The sequence below is a fragment of the Crocodylus porosus genome, unplaced genomic scaffold (assembly GCF_001723895.1).
Source record: "Crocodylus porosus isolate Cpor-Errol unplaced genomic scaffold, CroPor_comp1, whole genome shotgun sequence".
Taxonomy (NCBI): Eukaryota; Metazoa; Chordata; order Crocodylia; family Crocodylidae; genus Crocodylus; species Crocodylus porosus.
Window position 1 is genome coordinate 22,880,862 of NW_017728947.1, and position 19,009 is coordinate 22,899,870.

Sequence of the window (19,009 nt, forward strand, 5' to 3'; positions counted from 1 at the left end):
TGATGCTTGAAGCTAGTTGGAGTTCAGTTGCAGCCTTGGCTTTCCTGGTTTGCTCCCTGCAGGACCAGACCAGTGCAGAATAATCCTCCTTGGAGGTGAATCCCATCCTCCATCCTTTGTAGGTCTTTCTTTTTAGTGTCAGGAAATCTGCTAGATCCCTGGAAAGCTGGGAGGCTGCTGTGCCCTCTTGCTGCCTTACCTCCGAGATGGAGCAAACACTCTTCTTAAACTCCCCTCTCCCTGGAGTCACGGTCCCTTAGGATCTCACTGACAAGCCTCCTGAGCTTGTCAAAGTAGCTTTCCTGAAGTCAAGGACTTCCGTGTTGCTGATTGACTTGCCAGCTTTATGACGGATGATGAAGGTGATCAGCTCATGGTCGCTGTCACCCAGCTTCCTGTCGATCACTAGGTCACCAATTAGGTCATCCCCAGTAGCCAGTACCAGGTCAAGCAGCGCTTTACCTCTCGTTGGCCCATAGACTTTTTGAGTCAGGTAGAGGTCATCCATGCACAAGAGGAAGCTTTGCGACCACTCGGATTTTGCTGAATGATTCTCCCACAAGATGTCTGGGTAATTGAAGTCACCCATGACAACTATGGTCCTGGATCATGCGGCCTCAGCTATTGTTACAATTTACTATTTCAGTAGTACTTAATATCGGGCAAGTTGAGGGGAAGGAAGAGATGAATGTTTTGTTGAATTCAGAGGGACAAAATGGTTTGAATAAATGGTGTTAATTTTAGCAAAATTTTGGGGACACTACTAGTCAAAACAAGTGCACACTTAAACATCTGCACTGTGAAAATTAGTCCAACATTTTATGAGGTATTCTAATAAAGCCAGGGCAATTTGTAACCTGTACAAGCCAATTATCTTCATATTTTTCTCTCTCTCTTTTTTTTATTTAAAAAAGAAATTACATGGGAAATTAAATATCTGAAACTAGGTTATTCAGCATTAACTCTGTGAGATCATTCACTAAAAACCATGACATTCTGGCAGTTAACGGATTAATTGCTCCAACATTAACTTGCCTATATTACATTTATGTTGTTTAAACCACCTAACTTCTTGCTTCTCCCTCATTGCTTTATATCCTTAATTCCTCATTTGCTATCTATAATCTCAATTTAATCCATATAAACCTGTATTTTATCAACTCTTGATTGATCCATGATAACCTCCTTTACCTGGTATGATTCACTGCCATGATCTCAAATCTTCCTTTTCATGTAAGGAGGCTCAGATTTCAGTGAGGTTTAAGAAAATCCCATTCCTCTTTAATATTCATTCGTTAACATGGTGTTTTCAAATTACAGTGCAGGGGCAGTGGAGATCTGCAGACTCTAAGCAGGTCACATGGTAATGGCTCCTCTCCGTTTTGGTTCCACTTCAGCTTTTCTAGGTGTCTAGGCACTTCCTCATTAGAAAACAGAGCCTGGATACTCCTCATAGAAATAATTGTAAACAAAGTAGTGTGACAAGCTAGCCCCTAATAGTGTGCCTGTCCCTTATGGCTAAGTACAGACAGCCAAAAACCCCGAGGGTGAATTGATTCAACCTTTTTCAGGTTAGTCTAAGCTTCATAGATTGAACTGATAATCAAAAGTGATTCTGGAAATGCAGCCAGATGCCTGCAGTAGCCCAAGCCAGAAGCCGGGAGGTGCTAGAGCATGCTTCCCTGCTTGGTTGGAGCAGACAACTTGGGCCAGGCTAGCACATCCACCATATGAGGAGGGGCTTATGTTATACAAATTTCCAATTGCTCAAATCATGAGCGAGACCTTATAAGGGGGGATAAGGCAAGGTGCCACATTTATTGATTACATAAAGCAAAAACATACAAAGACATGCACTAAACACACCATTCTCACAAACACACACATGCAGACAAACAGACACACACTCTATTTAGATGTTATAGTTACCAGCTTGCTGCTCAATATTAGCCCTGGGTGGCCAGCCCAGGCTCATTGAGGGTGATGGGAGTGGGGGTGAACAGACATGCCTGTGCTCCCTGATATTGCAGAGTGTGAATTCCCTGCTCTGGCATTGCTGCATCCCACTTCTACAGGGATTTCAAATCTTTGTCTGAAGTTGAGGTACTTTTCCATCCGTATGTCTTCATACAGATATTGTTTCTTATCATTCTCTTCGTTATCTCAGCTTGAGGTCACTCCTGTCATAAAAGTCAGTCTTCCAGCCTTGAAAGTTGTTTAGGCTAAATTGCAAGACACGCAGAATTCCTCCTTTATCCTGTTGCTTAGCCTATCTCCTCTGCACCTGGTCACAGACTGGTTCTTCAGCCATCCATTAATCAGTTCACTGTCCAGTAACTTGCATATTCAGTGCCTTAGCAAACCTCCTCTTGCTTACACAGGCACACTCTAAATATTCTATACATTCTACATTCATTCAATCAATCCCACTGCTATCCTTAACATATTATAGAAAAAGTTCATGGCTTAATTACATATATAAATGATTACACATAATATATATATATATATCCATTGAACATATTACTATCACTATAATACTCTTATCGCTTAATCTAAACATAACCTATTCAAACACACACTACACTTATGGGGAGGTTCAAAGCATCTTGGGATGCTGGGGCCCTATGAATTAACTTGTGTGTGGAGGGGATCTGGGACAAAAGTTCAATAAACTGATTTACCCTAAATCAGTTAAGTCTGATACTACATCCATCCAGGTTTATCTTAAACCTGTTTCAGCCACTTTGAAAGTGGTTTATGTGCATTGAACTTCTGTTGTATTACAGATTTGAGCTGGTTTCTGATCCCTTACACTAATTTATGTGTCATTTCTCTCCCTAGCCAATGAGAGGAACTAGGAGCATCTGTCAAGGGCCTCTGTTCTTGGTAGCAACAGTTAAAGCTGCCCATTAATGTGTAAATCAGCTGTCAACAATAATAAATGAAAAGCATAAAAAGAACAGAAGAAATCCAGTAGCTGGGCAGTACACTTTACAGAAGTGAAAGGGTAAACTGGATAGGAGAGGGAGAATTGAATAGTGAAAGCAGACGGTATGATGTATACTTTTAATGAAAAAGGCAAAACATTTATCACATTCAAGACAAAATATTTGGACACCTTCCCACTAATGCTTTCCTGCTTCCTTGATATTTGTTTGTTACAAAGATATTCAATAACAAATACTTTTGTGATTGTGAAATTAGAAGGGGAGGTTTTCTTTGAGATAATATAAAACCCAGTACTGTTGGAACAAAATGGAATTATTTACAGTAATAAGGTAAAGCAAAGCACGTTCATACATGTTTACAGATCAGGGACATGATTATTAAAATGTGATATGTACTGTGGAAAAAGTATGAGAACCTACACTGTAACAGTATTGATTCTATCCACAAAGTAGAGCAGGGCTAGGCAACATTTTTTGGCCAGAGTGCTGAAAAACCAATGTCTACCTTGGTAGGTGTCAGAGTGCTGACATGCTGGATCCCAGAGCAGCTGTTTGCAGCCTTCGGGCTGCAGCTGGCCCACTATCTAGGTTCCTATACCTCAGCTATCACTGTGGTTTCCAAACACTTGCAACATGCTTACTTGTATCATGGTTAACTATAAAAGCATTATAAGGGTTTATATAATGTGGTAGACCGCAATGATTATTGCACATATGATTATTCCCTGAACCATGTATATCAAATCCACTAACCATTTGCTTTTATATTAAAAGGATTTTGATTGGCCAATTGAAGGATTGCTGATTCCAAATAGTCCCTCACTAAAGAAACCAGCCGGAATGAAATCATATTGGCTTATGCCTGTGAGACTACGGGTGTTACGCAATGGAGACATGGACAAAAGCAGGGCTGTCACCATCATTGTACCTGATCTTACAACTGTACTAAGTAGACAGTAAGGAAACAGAAGTTAATTTTAATAATGTCATAAACTTAAAAATGTCTTAAGACTTATATTTTACTTTAATTTGCGTATACCTTCAGTTAGCATACAGTGCATTGAATGTGTTACGAATAATTTAATCAGGATCCTACTCAAAAGCCACAGTAGTCTCCCAAAGCAACCACTTTTCTCATTCTCAAATAATACAGACAATTCACACTCTATTTATTAAGTAATTTACTCTAATTGCTGCTGGGAATTATTCTTTGGTCATTAATTTATGATGCATGAGCTTAAATTGTCAAAAGCTTGCTTGCCCATAGTCTATTGCTGGCAGTACAATATGTTATTATGCGAAGGAACCTGATTCAGAGGCAGCTTCTTGACATCACTTCTTTCTTGTGAAGTTAGTGTACACCCTGAGCTGATATATTTTCTGATAAACAAGGTAAAAACCACACAAGGTGAAAACTAACATGCTGTTTTAGGTCTTCTGTATTATGATGGACAGGGCACATTGACACATGTATTTATTCCAGCCTAGATTTGCTGTGTCATCTTTAGGCTGCATGTGCTTTTCTGCAACAGCCTGGGGCTAGCTGGGAACTGTCCCAGTCAGGGGCAGCTCCCAGTCAGCTCCAGGCTGGGCAAGGAACTGTTCCCATGCAGGGAGCTCCCAGCCCCTGCTCTGCAATCACAGTTGCAATCATGGAGTGGGGGTTGGGGAGCTTGTTCCACACCCAGCTCCCTAGCCCCTGCCAGCAGAGAGCTCCCAGCACTGGCTCCATGACTGAGGGGATGCCACTGGGAGATGCTTATCTTCCAGCCTGAGCTCTGCAGTCATAGGGGCTGGGCTGGGAGATAGGCATCTCCCAGTGATGGCCCTGTCCTCAGGGAGCTGCTGCTGGGAGATAAGGGTCTCCCAGCCCGAGTCCCATGACCCCAGAGCTCAGGCTGGGAGATAAGTATTATTTCCCATTAAGTGTCTCATATAGCCGCACCCACAGTGTAGCACTGATACAGACAGAGATTAAAATCCTGTTTGTCAAAGAGACAAGATAGAGTGGGAAGTGAAGGTTCTCCATCTCAGTCTGCCACAAGTCTGCTGAAACTGTTGTCCAAGAGACCCATTGTGAAAATGTCTTTAATACACTGACATTGATCAGCTTAGAAATGACTAAAACTTATAGTGAATTTTCAACAGAATAGTCACTGAATGACAGAATTTGAACCACTTGCTTTAAAATAATGCCTGTTTCCTTCTAATGATATTGTAATACAGGGGTGGCAGATGGTAAGGGGACAGCCTGTGTGTGTGGCACATGGAGGACCAAAGGAGCGGGTAGGCAGCACAGTGGCAAATAGGGCAGGAAGTAATAACAGAGCTGCACACTGAGCAGGAGGCACAGGGCAGGAAGCAGTAAGCAAAGCAGCAGATCAGGAAAGCAGGACAGGGCAGGGATTGGGCAGTGGGAGAGTAGTAGAGTGAAATTAGGGGAGAGTATGGGGCTAATTTATGGCACACCTGCCAAAAAAATTGCCCCCTTCTGTTCTGCTAAATCATTCTGCATGTTTTGGTATTTTAAAGACCATATGACAATGACCCTATATTAGTAAAGTGAGAAAGTTTAAGGAGTTAACAGAGGTCTGTAATTAAGGGTTTTGTCATGATCAGGTTTGAATGGAACCCAACGTGGAAGAGATTTGAATGCTTGTGAGTATTGGTAAAAATATAGGAAGTCCTCGGACTTAGGGCACAACCGGTTCCTGAAAACTGCATCTTACGTTGAAACATTGTAACTCAGAACCAATTTTCTCATAAATGTGGGATTTGTTCCTGAACCGAGGCCCAATACCCTATTTTCACCAAAATAACCCAGAATTTTGTACTCGATTAATTATAGATGAGTAATATAGCCACATTAATATGTTCATATTGTAAGTAGCACTCATATTGATTTGGAAGGACTTCTTTGAGGTGACTTTGCTGGACTTTTTGAAAGGTTCTTGGTTGGACTTTTGGAAGGGTTCTTGGCTGGAGTCTTCTCAGGAGACTTGGCTTTAGGTTTTTCTGGAGTCTTGTCTGCTTTCTTAAAGAAAGTGTCCAAGCAAGTTTGGACAGATGTTCTCCAGGGAGATGAGTGATGCAACAAACTTGTTCACTGGTGTGGCATCACATCTGATCAAGTGCTGTAAAGTTTAAACTGATGTCTCCAGCTCCTGTTACTTCCCCTGCTTGTCTCCAGCCTTGGGGGAGCAGGGGAAAGAGCAGGGGGCTGGAAACAGCAGGGGAATGTCTTCAGGGGCAGTCTTCAGCCTCCTGCTCCCTCCTGAGGCTGGAAACAAGCAGGGGAAGGAGCAGGGGGCTGGAGACCAGCAGGAGGCTGGAGACAAGCCCTTGGAGATAAACTGGAGACTTCCCTTGCTCTCTCCAGCCTCCTGCTCATTCTCTGCTACTGCTGGTGAGTGTGGGGGGCTGGGAAAGCAAGCGGGGAGTTGGGGGAATGAATGGAGAGTGGGGGGAATGAGCTGGAGGGGGGTAATGAACAGGGGAAGGGGGAATGAGTGGGGAGCAGGGGAATAAATGGGAAGCAGGGGGAATGAACAGGGGGCAGGGGGAATGAATGATGGATGGGGGGAATGAATGGGGAGCAGGGGAACCAACTGGGGTGGGGAGAATGAGCCTCCTGTTCTTTCTCCTATTCTCTCCAACCTCCCGCTTGTTCTCCTGCTCATCCCCAGCCTCCACTCTGTATGCGGTTGCCACTTGCTGCCCCCCCACCCCCTGCAACGCCAGTGGTGTCTGCGGGCAGTCAGCAATTGCTGCTGGCCACTGCTGTTGCTGCTGGTGGTGTCTGTGGGTGCCTGCCACTCACCACTTCTTCCCCTGCTGCCGACAGTGCTGGTGGCATCTGCAGGAGCTCCCTGCTTACCACTACCACCACAGTTCCACCGCCACCAGAGCCGTCGTGCCCTGCCAGCCACCAGGGGCATGCGGCATTCATGCAGGGGACCCTCCTAACAGCCTCCACACCCACAGTCCCACCACACTTACCCACACAGTGACTCACATCCCTTCACACCCACCCAAATCCCCCCAACTCCCTTCCCACCCCCTCCTGCATACCCCACATCTCCCCATCACACACCTACCATGTGATAAGGAAATCCAAAGCAAACATTAAAACATATAGATATTTAGGATTTATTTTATTATGATACTAGAGATACTGATAGGCTTCCAAATTTCTTTAACATTGTAAATATAACAATAAAACATTGCCCATCAGTTCAATCCCCCTTTCCCTTTCTCTTTTGTTCTAATTGTGGAAGAATGTAGATTTTGGGGTACTTTAAAAAGTGAATTTGGGATGCTGCTTGAGCAGTCTAGCTGACACAAGGGGCTAGTGTCCCCAGATACCAATTTCCTGGGCTCCAGAAGCTCCTGAGGTCAACTAACCCTGAGTTACTGGTCAGGGCAGGTTTTTGTACTGCTGGGGCCAAAACAGGGCAGCTTTTTGTCTTGCTGGGGACAGCACAGGTGCTGGCCCCAGGCTGTAGCTCGCCCTGGCTGCAGATCTGGGAGGAGCTGGGCAGGGTTATTTTGCCCCAAATGGCACAATTTGCTCCACAACAAAATGCATATCTGAGCACGTGTGCTGAGGCAAAAAGCCCAGGCTCAAATTCGTACCACTTTTATTTGAGCTGCTGCAAGTGCACGTGCTTGAATGTGTGGACGTTCCCATAAAGTTGAAACAGGGTGTCAATTTATAAACGTTGTAAGTGCGATATGTTGCAACTCGAAACGTTGTAAGTTGAGGACTGCCTGTACCTGACTTTAAAATATATAGCTATTTAATTGTGGGATAATTGCTCCTATTGGCATTTACTACAGTTAGCTCTCTAACACAGTAAATGGTTTAATAATGATCATAGGTCATATCAATGAAATCTGCAATTGGCTATTCAAAATATTATTTATCACTGAAATGATTATTCAAAATACTCTCAAGCAAAATATTGAAAAAAATGTTGTTTATACATACATGAATCATTTCTATTGTTTAAAATATTCTGTATTTAAAAAAAGGGAGCATTTGCCATTTCATGTGACAAAGATAGTAATTCATATATCATTGTAAAGCTTTGGTGTAAAGAATAAGTTAAATACATTGTTTTTCATATTGTTAGCAGAGATGTTACCTTTTGACCTTTCTTTTGAGGTTTTTAGAATATTTGATGCTTCTGATAATAGTTTAATATTACTTTTTCACATTGATTAAATACACTTCATACATCATTGAACAATGAGTAACATTCAGATAGGCTGTCCACTGAGATGCCTGCAAAAATGATAAAGTAAAAAATTAATTTTCAAAGTAAAGTCAAGCCTGAAATTGAAATCTTTGACGCATACATTTCATAATTAGTTCATTCTGCTAGATCTAAAATGTGAGTATAGTGCTCTTAAAATAATTCAGATCTTTTTACATGGAGAGTTAATGACTAGCCCTAACTTTCCCACCTTTTTTATTTCTATCTGCTCTGAAATTACAGTGCTTACTTTTTTTAAACATTGTTGAATTTCCTTCTCAACAAGGTAATTTAGAATAGGAAGCTTTTTTTCTGTTTTCTGTTGGTCTCACAGCTACGTAAATCACTGAGATTATTCACAAATTCAGGATAAAGAATGCACAGAATTATTTGTAGGACTGGGGCTGTACTTGTCTCATAATATATTACACCATTCTGAAACTTGGTGTATTGTCCCTCCCTCCCTGAGACAATTTTCATATACATTTGGGCTGGAAGGGACTGCGGAGGATCATCAATATTAGATAACACCTCATAAATATTTTGAAAAGGCTTTCTGCCAAACATTTACATGTAATGCATATTTAAATAAAAATGTTGTGAGTGACAAACTGAAGAAGGGTACATTTTCCAGTTTGAGGAAACAAATCAGGATAAGCTCTTTCTGAGATTCTCCCCCTGCCTGCCAGTGGCTAAAAACCGTGTCTCTCCTTCTGCATTGTTCTTTCTAACCAATTCACGAACTGCCAGGGCTCTGGAAATCTGAACTTACAGGAATTAATTAATGTTGTAGGCTTTAAAAGTTAATATCTCACAAGACAAGGAAGTGAAAACTCACGGTTTACTGGTATGGTCATTGTCTTACAATCAACTCTGGGAATTTCAGATAGGTGATTTGGGATGTCAGGGTTACAAATACTGTATATAAGCAATGGATGGAAGCAAAGGAATTAACTTTCCAGAATAGGGGCTTGTCTTTTTACATTTAGGTTAAAGCCTGTGTACAGTTTGTGATAATTTACAAGTAATAAGGTTACTGAATATTTGAAGCTTAACACAGAATTTCATTACTGTTATGCTTTCATTATGAATCAAACATGGTATTACTTACATGTATTATTGCTGGTTTAGCAAATATATATGACTGTCTTATGAGTGATATGTGATCTGCGTTGCTTTCCTTCAAAGGAGCCTCCATTTATAAGGAAATGTTCAGAATTACTTTTATTGTCTGCTACTTTATTTGCCACAGCTTAGCTTACAGCATTCATTTACACACACAAATAGTGTGGACCACATTATTTATTTGTTTGTTTAACCATTTTGTTTGGCAACAAGAAAATGAATATCCTGTGTTGCATATTTCATCACTTACCAGTACCAACCACACCAGTGTTTCTATAGGGACACTGCAGGAATTTCCTACATTTGGAATAGGAAATAGTAATTTGGTTTTCATGGCTTTGGTTTTCATGGTGTGGTAATTTGGTAAATGTTCGTATTTTAATTATGATAGCTGTTGGTCCTATATGCTGTATAGTTTATCAGAAATGCTCATAGACATTCTTCTTGAACTTTCTGGGCATACCCAGATGAGCATGGATATGTGTATGTAGCACTGCAGACCCATCTGTGGTGCCACACACCACACGTTGCAGGTGTTTCCCACATTGCTACTTTGTAGTGCATGTGGGTTTTCTGACCCTGGGAGATTCCACGGTCAAAAAAACCCACACCAAAAGAAGTGGGGCAGTGCACATAATGGCAGTGTACACCACCCAAAACCAGAGCCTGGCTGGCCAGAGCCACACTCTAGCTGCTGGCCAGGTTTCCTGCTGCAGGAGTTTTGCAGCTGCAGCTCCTGGAGGCCCCCAGGACCCCAGGTAAGGCTATTGGGGCCAGCACAGTTGCTGGACCCAGCTTCTCTTACCCCACCTGGGGTAACCTGCCATGTGCCAGAGTTTGCATGGCATGGATGTTCCTCACAGACAATTAGCAGCAGCACGAGGTGTGGTGCTGCTACGTGTCCCCAGGGAAACACACGTTCCCGCTTATCTGGATGTGCCCTCTGACTTTTATTTTCAAACATGGATGCTAAATTCAAATGGGAGGAGATATTTTTGTTTTTTGTAAAAATATATGTCTCTCTATATACATAAGGTTATATATATCTACACTCTAACTATTACACCAGAAAAAGATAAAACTTTTCCCGTTACAAAAACCGCATCCGCGCACCTGTGCACCCATACAAAGGCCCACTGCCCAAGCATGTGCTGCTCTGGGTTTTTTTCCTGTGGTTTTTATTTACCCCTGGATATCCAGGGGTTAAAAAAAAAATGCAGAAAAAAACCCAGAGCAGCACATGCTCGAGCAGCATGCACTGCTAAAAAGTGGAGCTGGGTTGTTTGGAGCTGTGCTGTGGCTGTTGGTTAGGCTCTGCCCAGCAGGATTGCTATGGCTGCAGCTCCAGAAGGCTCCCAGGACCTCAGGTAAGACTACTAGAGTGGATGTAGTAGTCCATTCATGATCCTGCATAGACTTCATTTTTGGATCTGTAGACTGAAACGTTCAAACAGCAGAGAGAATACTGCCAATGTAAGAAAAGATTGTAAAATTTGTGAATTGGTACAGGAAGCAGACAATAGCCACAACAGAGTTGGTGAACCATAAAAAAAATTAAGGTCTGTATCAGGGAAAACAGACTGTATCCTCAGTGGGGAGGTTTACCAGGACTTCAGTTGGCTGCTAGCACATCCTGGTACGTGTGCTCCATTACAGCTGGGGATTGTGTAGAGCAGGTGAATGCTCCAGATAAACATGTTGCAGGGAAGAAAGCAAATGGCAGATCAGGTGGGAGAATCAGTTTACCAGAACAGTTTGTGGGAAGCCAGAGAAACTCCTATACCAGCTGGGTGCTAAAAGCCAACTCACACTAGAAGTGGTTCTTTGCCAAGTATAGGCCAGGACCTAGAGGAAGGGTGGAGGAAGAGTATGGAAAGCTGTAGTGAGCTTTCATGCAGCGTTGTAGAAGGCAAGAAACTTACTAGTCTTGCAACAACTGGAACTCTCAGCAGAAGAAACCTTGTGTTTGCATTTGAGTAAACTGGGGTGGTATTGCTGGCAAGACACAAGAGAACTAGGTAAGGAGCAGATAATGGGTTTATGGAAAAAAGAAAAATGGAGATACCTAGTACATCTAGGAAGGTGAAAAGATGATGAGGCCTGGAAGGCAGTGAAGTTGTAGCCACAGGCCATGGATTGGCTAGGAAAAGGCATGATAGGGGTTAAAACAAAACATATATGGGATAAAGGGCAATAGGTGTTAATAGACAAGTTTGGAAGGCAACAGGATATAATGCAGTATTAAGGAACAAAAGCGCCCAGGCCCCTGGATTAATGGGAATTTGGGGAAGGAGGGAATCATTGGACAATGTGGGCACAGTGACACATTCATTTATGTGCAGTAGTTATTGTACATTTGGTTTAGTACTTGCATAATGAAGTACTAACTAAATGTACAGTAACACCAGTTAGGCTAGGGACAGAAGTTACACATCAACTGGTTTAAGTGATCAGAAACCGGTTTAAATCTGTAACAGAATATAAGTTCCGTGCACATAAGCCAGTTTCAAAATGGCTGGAACCAGTTTGAGATAAACTTGGTTGAATGTGGTATCAGACTTAACTGATTGAGCTGAAACTAGTTTATACAACTTCTGTCCCAGACCCCTTCCTGGGTTAAGATAAACTAGAGTCCCCCAGCATCCCAGCATGCTCTCTGGACTGTGCTCTCTGCTCCAGTGGAGCAGGGCTGGCCCCACCCCTCTGCTCTCTAGCCGGAGCAGGAACAGGCAGGGGCAGGGGCCTGGCCAGATGTTGGAGGGCCTGACCAGCCCCAGCATAGCTTGGAGTGAACTGGCCAGGGAGGGGATTTACTCCCTCCCTGTCCTACTGGCACAGACCCAAGGCAGAGTCTGCCAGGTGCTCCCACAGTGAGGGGGCATGGCCCTGATGGGGCAGCAGCCCCTGTCCTGGTGTCTGAGGAGCACAAGACTCTTTTTGGTGGGGAGGGAGGGGGACACGCTTCAGGTAGAGGGGCCACTGTGGGTCAGGCAGAGCTGCTGCAGACTGCACAGGGTGAGCAGAGGTGGGGGCACTGGGGGGACTTCTGGGGGTTGTGGCCCCCTCTGAGTCCCAGTGCCACCGCTTGCCCCACACAGTCTATAGCAGCTCTGACCCCCTGCTTGCAGCCCCTCTGCTGGGAAGAGGCTTATGCTCCTCAGACACCAGGACAGGGGCTGCTGTCCCGTCAGGGCTCTGCCCCCTTGCTTCTCCAGCAGCAGGGTCAGGGGCTCGGGCAGAGACTGGCCAGCAGGGCCCCTTAGGCAATGGGGCAGGGAGAGGCACTATTCCCCATTCCCTCTGGCATCTGGCAAAAGGGAAAGGAGGGGGCTTATTGTGCTGCTTGCCTCATGCAGGGAGTGAGTGGTGGCAGCAGCAGCTGGGGTGGGCAGACTTGGGTTGGAGTCCCCCGGGGGCAGTACGGGTAGAGGGGTAACCCCCTTCCCTGCCTCAGGGGGCCATTCTGGCTGGTGTTTGGCTGTACCCCAGCCCCACCACAGCAGCAGCAAAGTGGGGAGCGCCTGGCAGACCCCAGCTCAGGTCCATGCTGGTGGGGACAGGGATGGGGGAAATGAAACACCACCCCCCCTGGTTCCTGGCTTGAGCCACTGCAGGTGCCTGCATTTTGTGAATTTCTATTCACTTGCAAATTGGTTCAATCTAGCCAGGTTAGACTAACCTGCAAAGATTGAATCAATTCAGGTTCTGGCTTTTTGAATGTCTGTCACTAGCCCAACTGTGCAGTAGTGCCAGTGCATGGTTTTTTTGTGACACTTACTACACAGTAACCTAATATTACTGAGCAGTAGTACATTAGCATGGTTTTTGCTCAGCATGGTACTGTGCAGTGTTATTAGGCTACTTCGCATTAAGCATCTCATGTAGACATGCCCTGTATAAATGTTTTGTGTTTTTGATTGGATTTATTTGTCACAAGTTTTGGAAGTGATGGAAGCAGGTTTCTAAGTTTTGACATCTTATTGTTTTTTTGGCCTGTAGTTGATGAAGTTTTCTTTTGTATTGCAATATAAGCTGATGGAAGCAGGTTTTTAAGTTTTTGATATTTTCATCATAAAAATAATCAAAAGGTTCATATCAGTATGTTTGCCCAGTATGGGCCATGTGTTTTATAGTCATGCTCAGTGTTGGCTTCATTTAATTATCTTCATAGTTGGTTTCCATTACTGAGCACATGCCGCTTTTGGCAGCAGTCTAATGATAAACAGTGTATTTAATGAGGTTTCCTTGTATGTGATTGTACGTCTCAAATGTCCCCAGATTCCATTAGGTAAAAAGCTTTGTATTTGATTGACAGCCATTGATAAAAATCAACTTTTCACAAGTGTATGATTGAAAATCCCTTAAATTTTGCTAAATTATATATAGAGGGGATTTTTGTTTTGTTTTGTGTGTTGCATGAAAATGCATAAGTGGATGACTTGATAATTTTGAGACTGCACTTATTTAACTGATAGTTTATGTGCTGTATCAATCAAAATGGTATTCATTTGCTTTAGAAATATTAATGCAAAGAAGAGACAGAAAACAAAGGAGAACCAGAAAATGCATCCTGATGAAGACTCTGGAATGGATATATATAGAATAGAATTCCAGCATTTCTTAGAAAGGTAAAAATTCAAATGCAGTTTTTGTTTTCCAATCATAAATTTATCCAGGCATACTGTATATCTAGAAATGACATCACTTAACAGTCTGATGTTACATTAGTTTAGCTTTGAAAATATTCTTTGTAACTTAATCAAAAAAAGTCTAGGCTTTAATGGTTTACAGTGTCAGTAAAATAGTGCTCCCAGCATAGGTGAACTTGATGAAAAATGGATTATGTATGTCTATTTTTCATTATTAAAGGTGTACCACAGTGTTGAATTTATGCACTGCTGCTCGAAGATTATTCACTGAAAAGGGGATGGAAGTCTTTATTTTGAAAGACCTTGAAAGAGATCAACTGGTAAGGAAAAATTTATAAGGAAGAAACTTAAGGTAATAACATTATTTCAGAATGTTTTGTTCCCATACAATTGGAACACTGTACCTTTGTCTACAATGATAAATAGAGTTGACCTTAAGGCCTCCCTAAAGCCTGTACCTGGTGACTATCTACGCTGAAAGTCAAACACAAAAGGAAAAACAGTAAATCTGTGATTGATTTTAGAAGGGCCATGTAAGGGATTCTGATATATATCTCAACGCTGGGTGTTTAAGTAAGTAGCACATGTGAAAACTTTGGTGAAGGCTACAAGGCATAGACAGGAAGAGAGGCTCAAATGGATTGAGGGTATGTCTGTACAGTGCACGACAGAGCCATGCATGGACACCCAAATTATCCCTGTGCATACTAGTTCTAGGATGAGAAGCAGAATAGTCATGTTAGCATAGCATTGTGTATAAACTAATTGGTGGGGCAAGCAGACGTACAATAAAGCACCTAGGCATTCAAGGTACTGAGATGCATGGGGCCACGGTGACTTCCAGCAGCCACCATGCCAGCTGGGGCAATTGTGCAGCTGTGGTGGCATCTGATATTTTTGCATAGCCCTTCAAGGCAAGCCACATCCCAAACTCATCAAAACACACCTTTATTATTCTTTATAAAAGTATTGCCATTCTAATCAACATTTATTCATATTGTGTCTAGTGCTGCATTTTGGATGAGAAATGCATTCATTTCAATTCCCCACACTACATTAACTGCTACTCCAACAGGGTTACTCTTATACCCATTTATTTTGAAGGCTGTTCCATTAACTGTCTCATAAAACATGAAGAAACTTAACAATGAAATAGTGAAAAGGGCCCTGTTAAATAAAAGGAGCAATTGCAGCAGTGAAACCACAACTCGGAATATTTTCAATTTCAAAGTACTTCCTAGTGCTTTGCCATTTTTACTGGAGCTAGGATGTATCATACAAGAAAAAAGATTATCTTGCAGGAAGCTATATTTATTTGCATTATTAAATTGTCTAGATAGTAACTTTCGACTCTCCTTGATTATTTGATAATGGTTTCCTAGTGGATTATTGTTTTAAAAATTAGAAATTTTTTACAGATTAGCTTTTCATTTTACTTGGATGTAATATTCAGAATCTCTTCTGTAGTTTAAAACAGGGCTGTCCAACTTGTCAGTGACTAGAAGCCACATGCCCAATGGCCGCATCAGCAAGGGCTGCACACTGCAGGGGCCATGGGCTCCCCAGGACACGTGTGTGGGCAGGCATTTCTCCACTCCAATGTACCATACACACAAGTAGGCAGGCTCCCTCATATCCCTCTGCACTGAGCATGGGCAAGTGGGTGCTTCTCCACTCATCTGGACCTTTCCTGCAACTTCCTGTAGCAGTGCACTAGACATGTACTTGGGGCTACTGAGTTCCCCAGAACCATGCATGGCACCGAGCCTTACCTCCCCACTTGCTTGGGCTGGGTCATGCAGCAGAAGCCAGGAGAGAGAGAGAGAGCACCAAGGGCTGCCAGCACAAGACAATTGATAACATGCAGGCTTTTTACTGACTTTTTTAGTGATATACTTTTTACTGACATAGTTTACCTAATGTAAATGGAACTCTTCTGCTAGGCCCTGGAAAAGAACCAGGTTCAAATATAAGGGTTTAACACTAACCATAGTAAAAACATTTGTTGTCAGCAAAAATGTTGCAATTTGTCTGTAACAAAATGTTTTTAGGTTGGCAAACCTTCTTGACTACAGCAATGGTTCTCCACCATACTGCCTTCACTCCAAGGGTTCCCTACTCACCCTTATACCCTGATACCCCAGTTGCACCCCGCACCATGCTGCCCCCCCAGTCAGTTCCCAACCTGAACCCTGATGGCCCCACTTCCCCCTCTGAATGCTCTTTGAAGGGTGCAGCACTCCTGTTCAGACATCAGGTGTCACTGCTCTGTTGTCTGGCCATCAGCAATTGCCCCCAGACTCTTTCTGACACAGGTTTTTCAATCAAGCTCACAGCTGCTTGGATTTTAATGGATGGACTTTATAGACAGCCATTTTTAGAGACTGTCCATAAATATGCAGACAGTTGACAATGCTGGGGGAGCCACAAGCCCAAGAGCTAAATTTTAACCCTTGTTGGCCTCTTGTGGTCTGTGAATCACCAGTTGGACAGCCTTAATTTAGCATATATAATTGAGTAAAATCTTTGTGCTGCTGAAGTCAATGATAAAACTCTCATTAACTCATATAGGAGCAGGATTTCATCTTAAGCCTTAAACATGCATTTGGATCTCTTAATATGAGCCTTGTACCTATAGAGTGTTTCACAGACACAAGCGGTAACATTAATAGACCATTTTGAAAAACTGGGACCATAATATGCTTCTTAAAATAGGGCCACTGGTTATGATATACCAGTAAAATGGCAGCTTCCATGGAGCTTGGGCAGCATGCTTATCTTCTAAAGGAACTCCCTACATAAAAAACCTAAATAGTGAAGGGAGATTCTGAAATGTTGATGGGAAATAAAAAAAAATACTTTTTTGCTATTTTCTTTTCTTAGCCTGTTTGTTTGTGCATGTGACAAAGGATAAAAAACTATTGACCAATAGTTTCCTTTATGACTGTTGTGCCAAAAGGGAGTTCATTGACATGCATGTTCAATGTACATTTAGATGTCATATTTTTTTCTAAATGTATTTAGTATTATGCTTAATATTATTTCAGTTTTCTGTGTGGACCAGGTGCTATGGAAGATGGTATGTTTTTTTTCTTTTTCACATATTCAGAATTGTATTACATGTTGAACATAGTATTAGAAACCTCATAAGTATGTGAAGCAAATAACTTTCACACCTTTGTGACAGGTATACGTTTCATGTGGAGAACACTGGACTGATCCTCACTTGACTATGGCTCAGCACAAGAAACGTCTCCTATCTAATAATTTAGCAGCGGATATATCAGCAATCCATGCTTATTGCATCATGCGTAGCCCTGAAAGTAAGCTTGTACTTATTTTAGTGTATTATTTCATTCAGAGTTATCATGTCTCAACGTTTTTGGAGAAATATGTGCTTTTGAGTGAAATGGTAGGAGTGTTAAATTCAGTCTCCCAGATGGAAAGAAAGTGAGAATAATAATTTGCACTTGCTTTGCATGTATGACAGCCTCACAGCAATTTAGAAACATTAAGACTCCTATGACATGTGAGTAAGTGGTATTATGCCCATTTTAGAAATAGGTAAAGAAGGTAGAATGAAGTGCAATGATTTGCCAGGGTCACAAATCAAGTCACTAGTGCAGCTAAATTGGAACCCAGTCTTAGTCCTGTATTGTTACAAATATTATAGTACCAGAATAACCACCTACAGGAAGCAAACAGAAAAGGATAATTTTATATTTGTTCATAGGAGTTTGTGGACAATGCATTTCAGAATAGTGGAAAGTCAACATAGTACTCATGCCTCTATAAATTCAATACCAAAGAAAACCTCCAAAAATAATTGTGTAAGTTTGCGTACTGTCCAATCTAGCTTCTTTAATAATGGAACTAGAGGATTAGCTGCCAAGCAGTTCATGAATGGAAGTAGCCTTTTTTTATTTCATCTGCCAGACATTGATGTTGTCCCACCACCTGCCCATCACTGGTTTATTCTTTCTTGTGTAATTATCTGTTACACAAACCACTGTTTTGTGCTGTAATCTCCACATGTGGCATGTGTACTTGCTCTTTTCATTTCTCTTGATTGCCAGGGTCTATGCAGGGTGTCCAATTTGTGGGGATTTGTGAGAATCTACAGTTGTTGGCATGAGCCACTGTGTGGTTCTGACTGTCTGAGTAGTTTATTTTTCTTTAACTTCTGGTACAAAAAGGCACAAGAACTAGGTGAACACTATCAGAGTTACCTTAAAGGAGGCAGTGTCTCACTACCAGCCATGGGGAGCTTGGGCAGCATGCTCATCTTCTAAAGAAACTCCCTATATCTGCACAGAATTTGGATGTATTTCATAGACTAGTTGCACAGGAATACAGTCCTTGTCACACCAGGCTTGGCTGTTCTTTTTATGTCAGAGATTAGAAGGGTCTTTAGGATCATCATTTTTTTTTTTAGTAATAAAGTTGCTGTTTTCTCAGCCACATTAAAAACTAGAAGAAATCTATTTTCATGGGTGTCTGGTTCTGCCAATAAGTATTTAACATATAAAAGCAGATAAATATGAATGTATGACTAAGCACATAAAACACATGAGATTAGCATAATATAATAGAAATATAGAGGTACATAATTAACAATGACTATAGCGTGCCAATCCTTATCCATATGAAGGTTCCTGTTTATGCAGGCAGTCCTGCTTATGTCTTATGTGATTAAGAGTTTGCGGGATCAGGCTCCAAACACTGCTAACTAGGTTTTAGTAATCAATTGAGATCTAATTAATATCCAAGAACTGTCTTACATTAATAAATATAAATTAAGTGGAAAACTAAGCATACTTACATACAGGATTGTACTAATTTACCAAAAAAGTATACTGAAATAATTTGCTAACTTCATAGCTGCAAAGCAAATAATTATAATGTCTTGTGTCTCAAAATACCAATGCATAAATTTAGTCTTATGCCTAAATTTAATTTTGTCAAGTATTCCTTGACAAGGCTGGGGAGAATTAATGCCTGACTGACCTTTTCCCTAAATACAGGT

At 41.9% G+C, this 19,009-nt stretch overlaps 1 protein-coding gene across 1 annotated transcript in view; it reads left to right on the forward strand.

Annotated features, from left to right (window-relative positions):
* The window catches only part of DCDC5 (doublecortin domain containing 5), an 85,928-nt gene that overhangs the window by 2,954 nt on the left and 63,965 nt on the right, over positions 1–19,009 (forward strand). Inside the window, 4 exon segments of the mRNA XM_019552347.1 lie at positions 3,726–3,907; positions 13,852–13,962; positions 14,204–14,303; positions 17,171–17,306. Of these exon segments, the coding sequence (XP_019407892.1) occupies positions 3,726–3,907; positions 13,852–13,962; positions 14,204–14,303; positions 17,171–17,306 (529 nt within the window).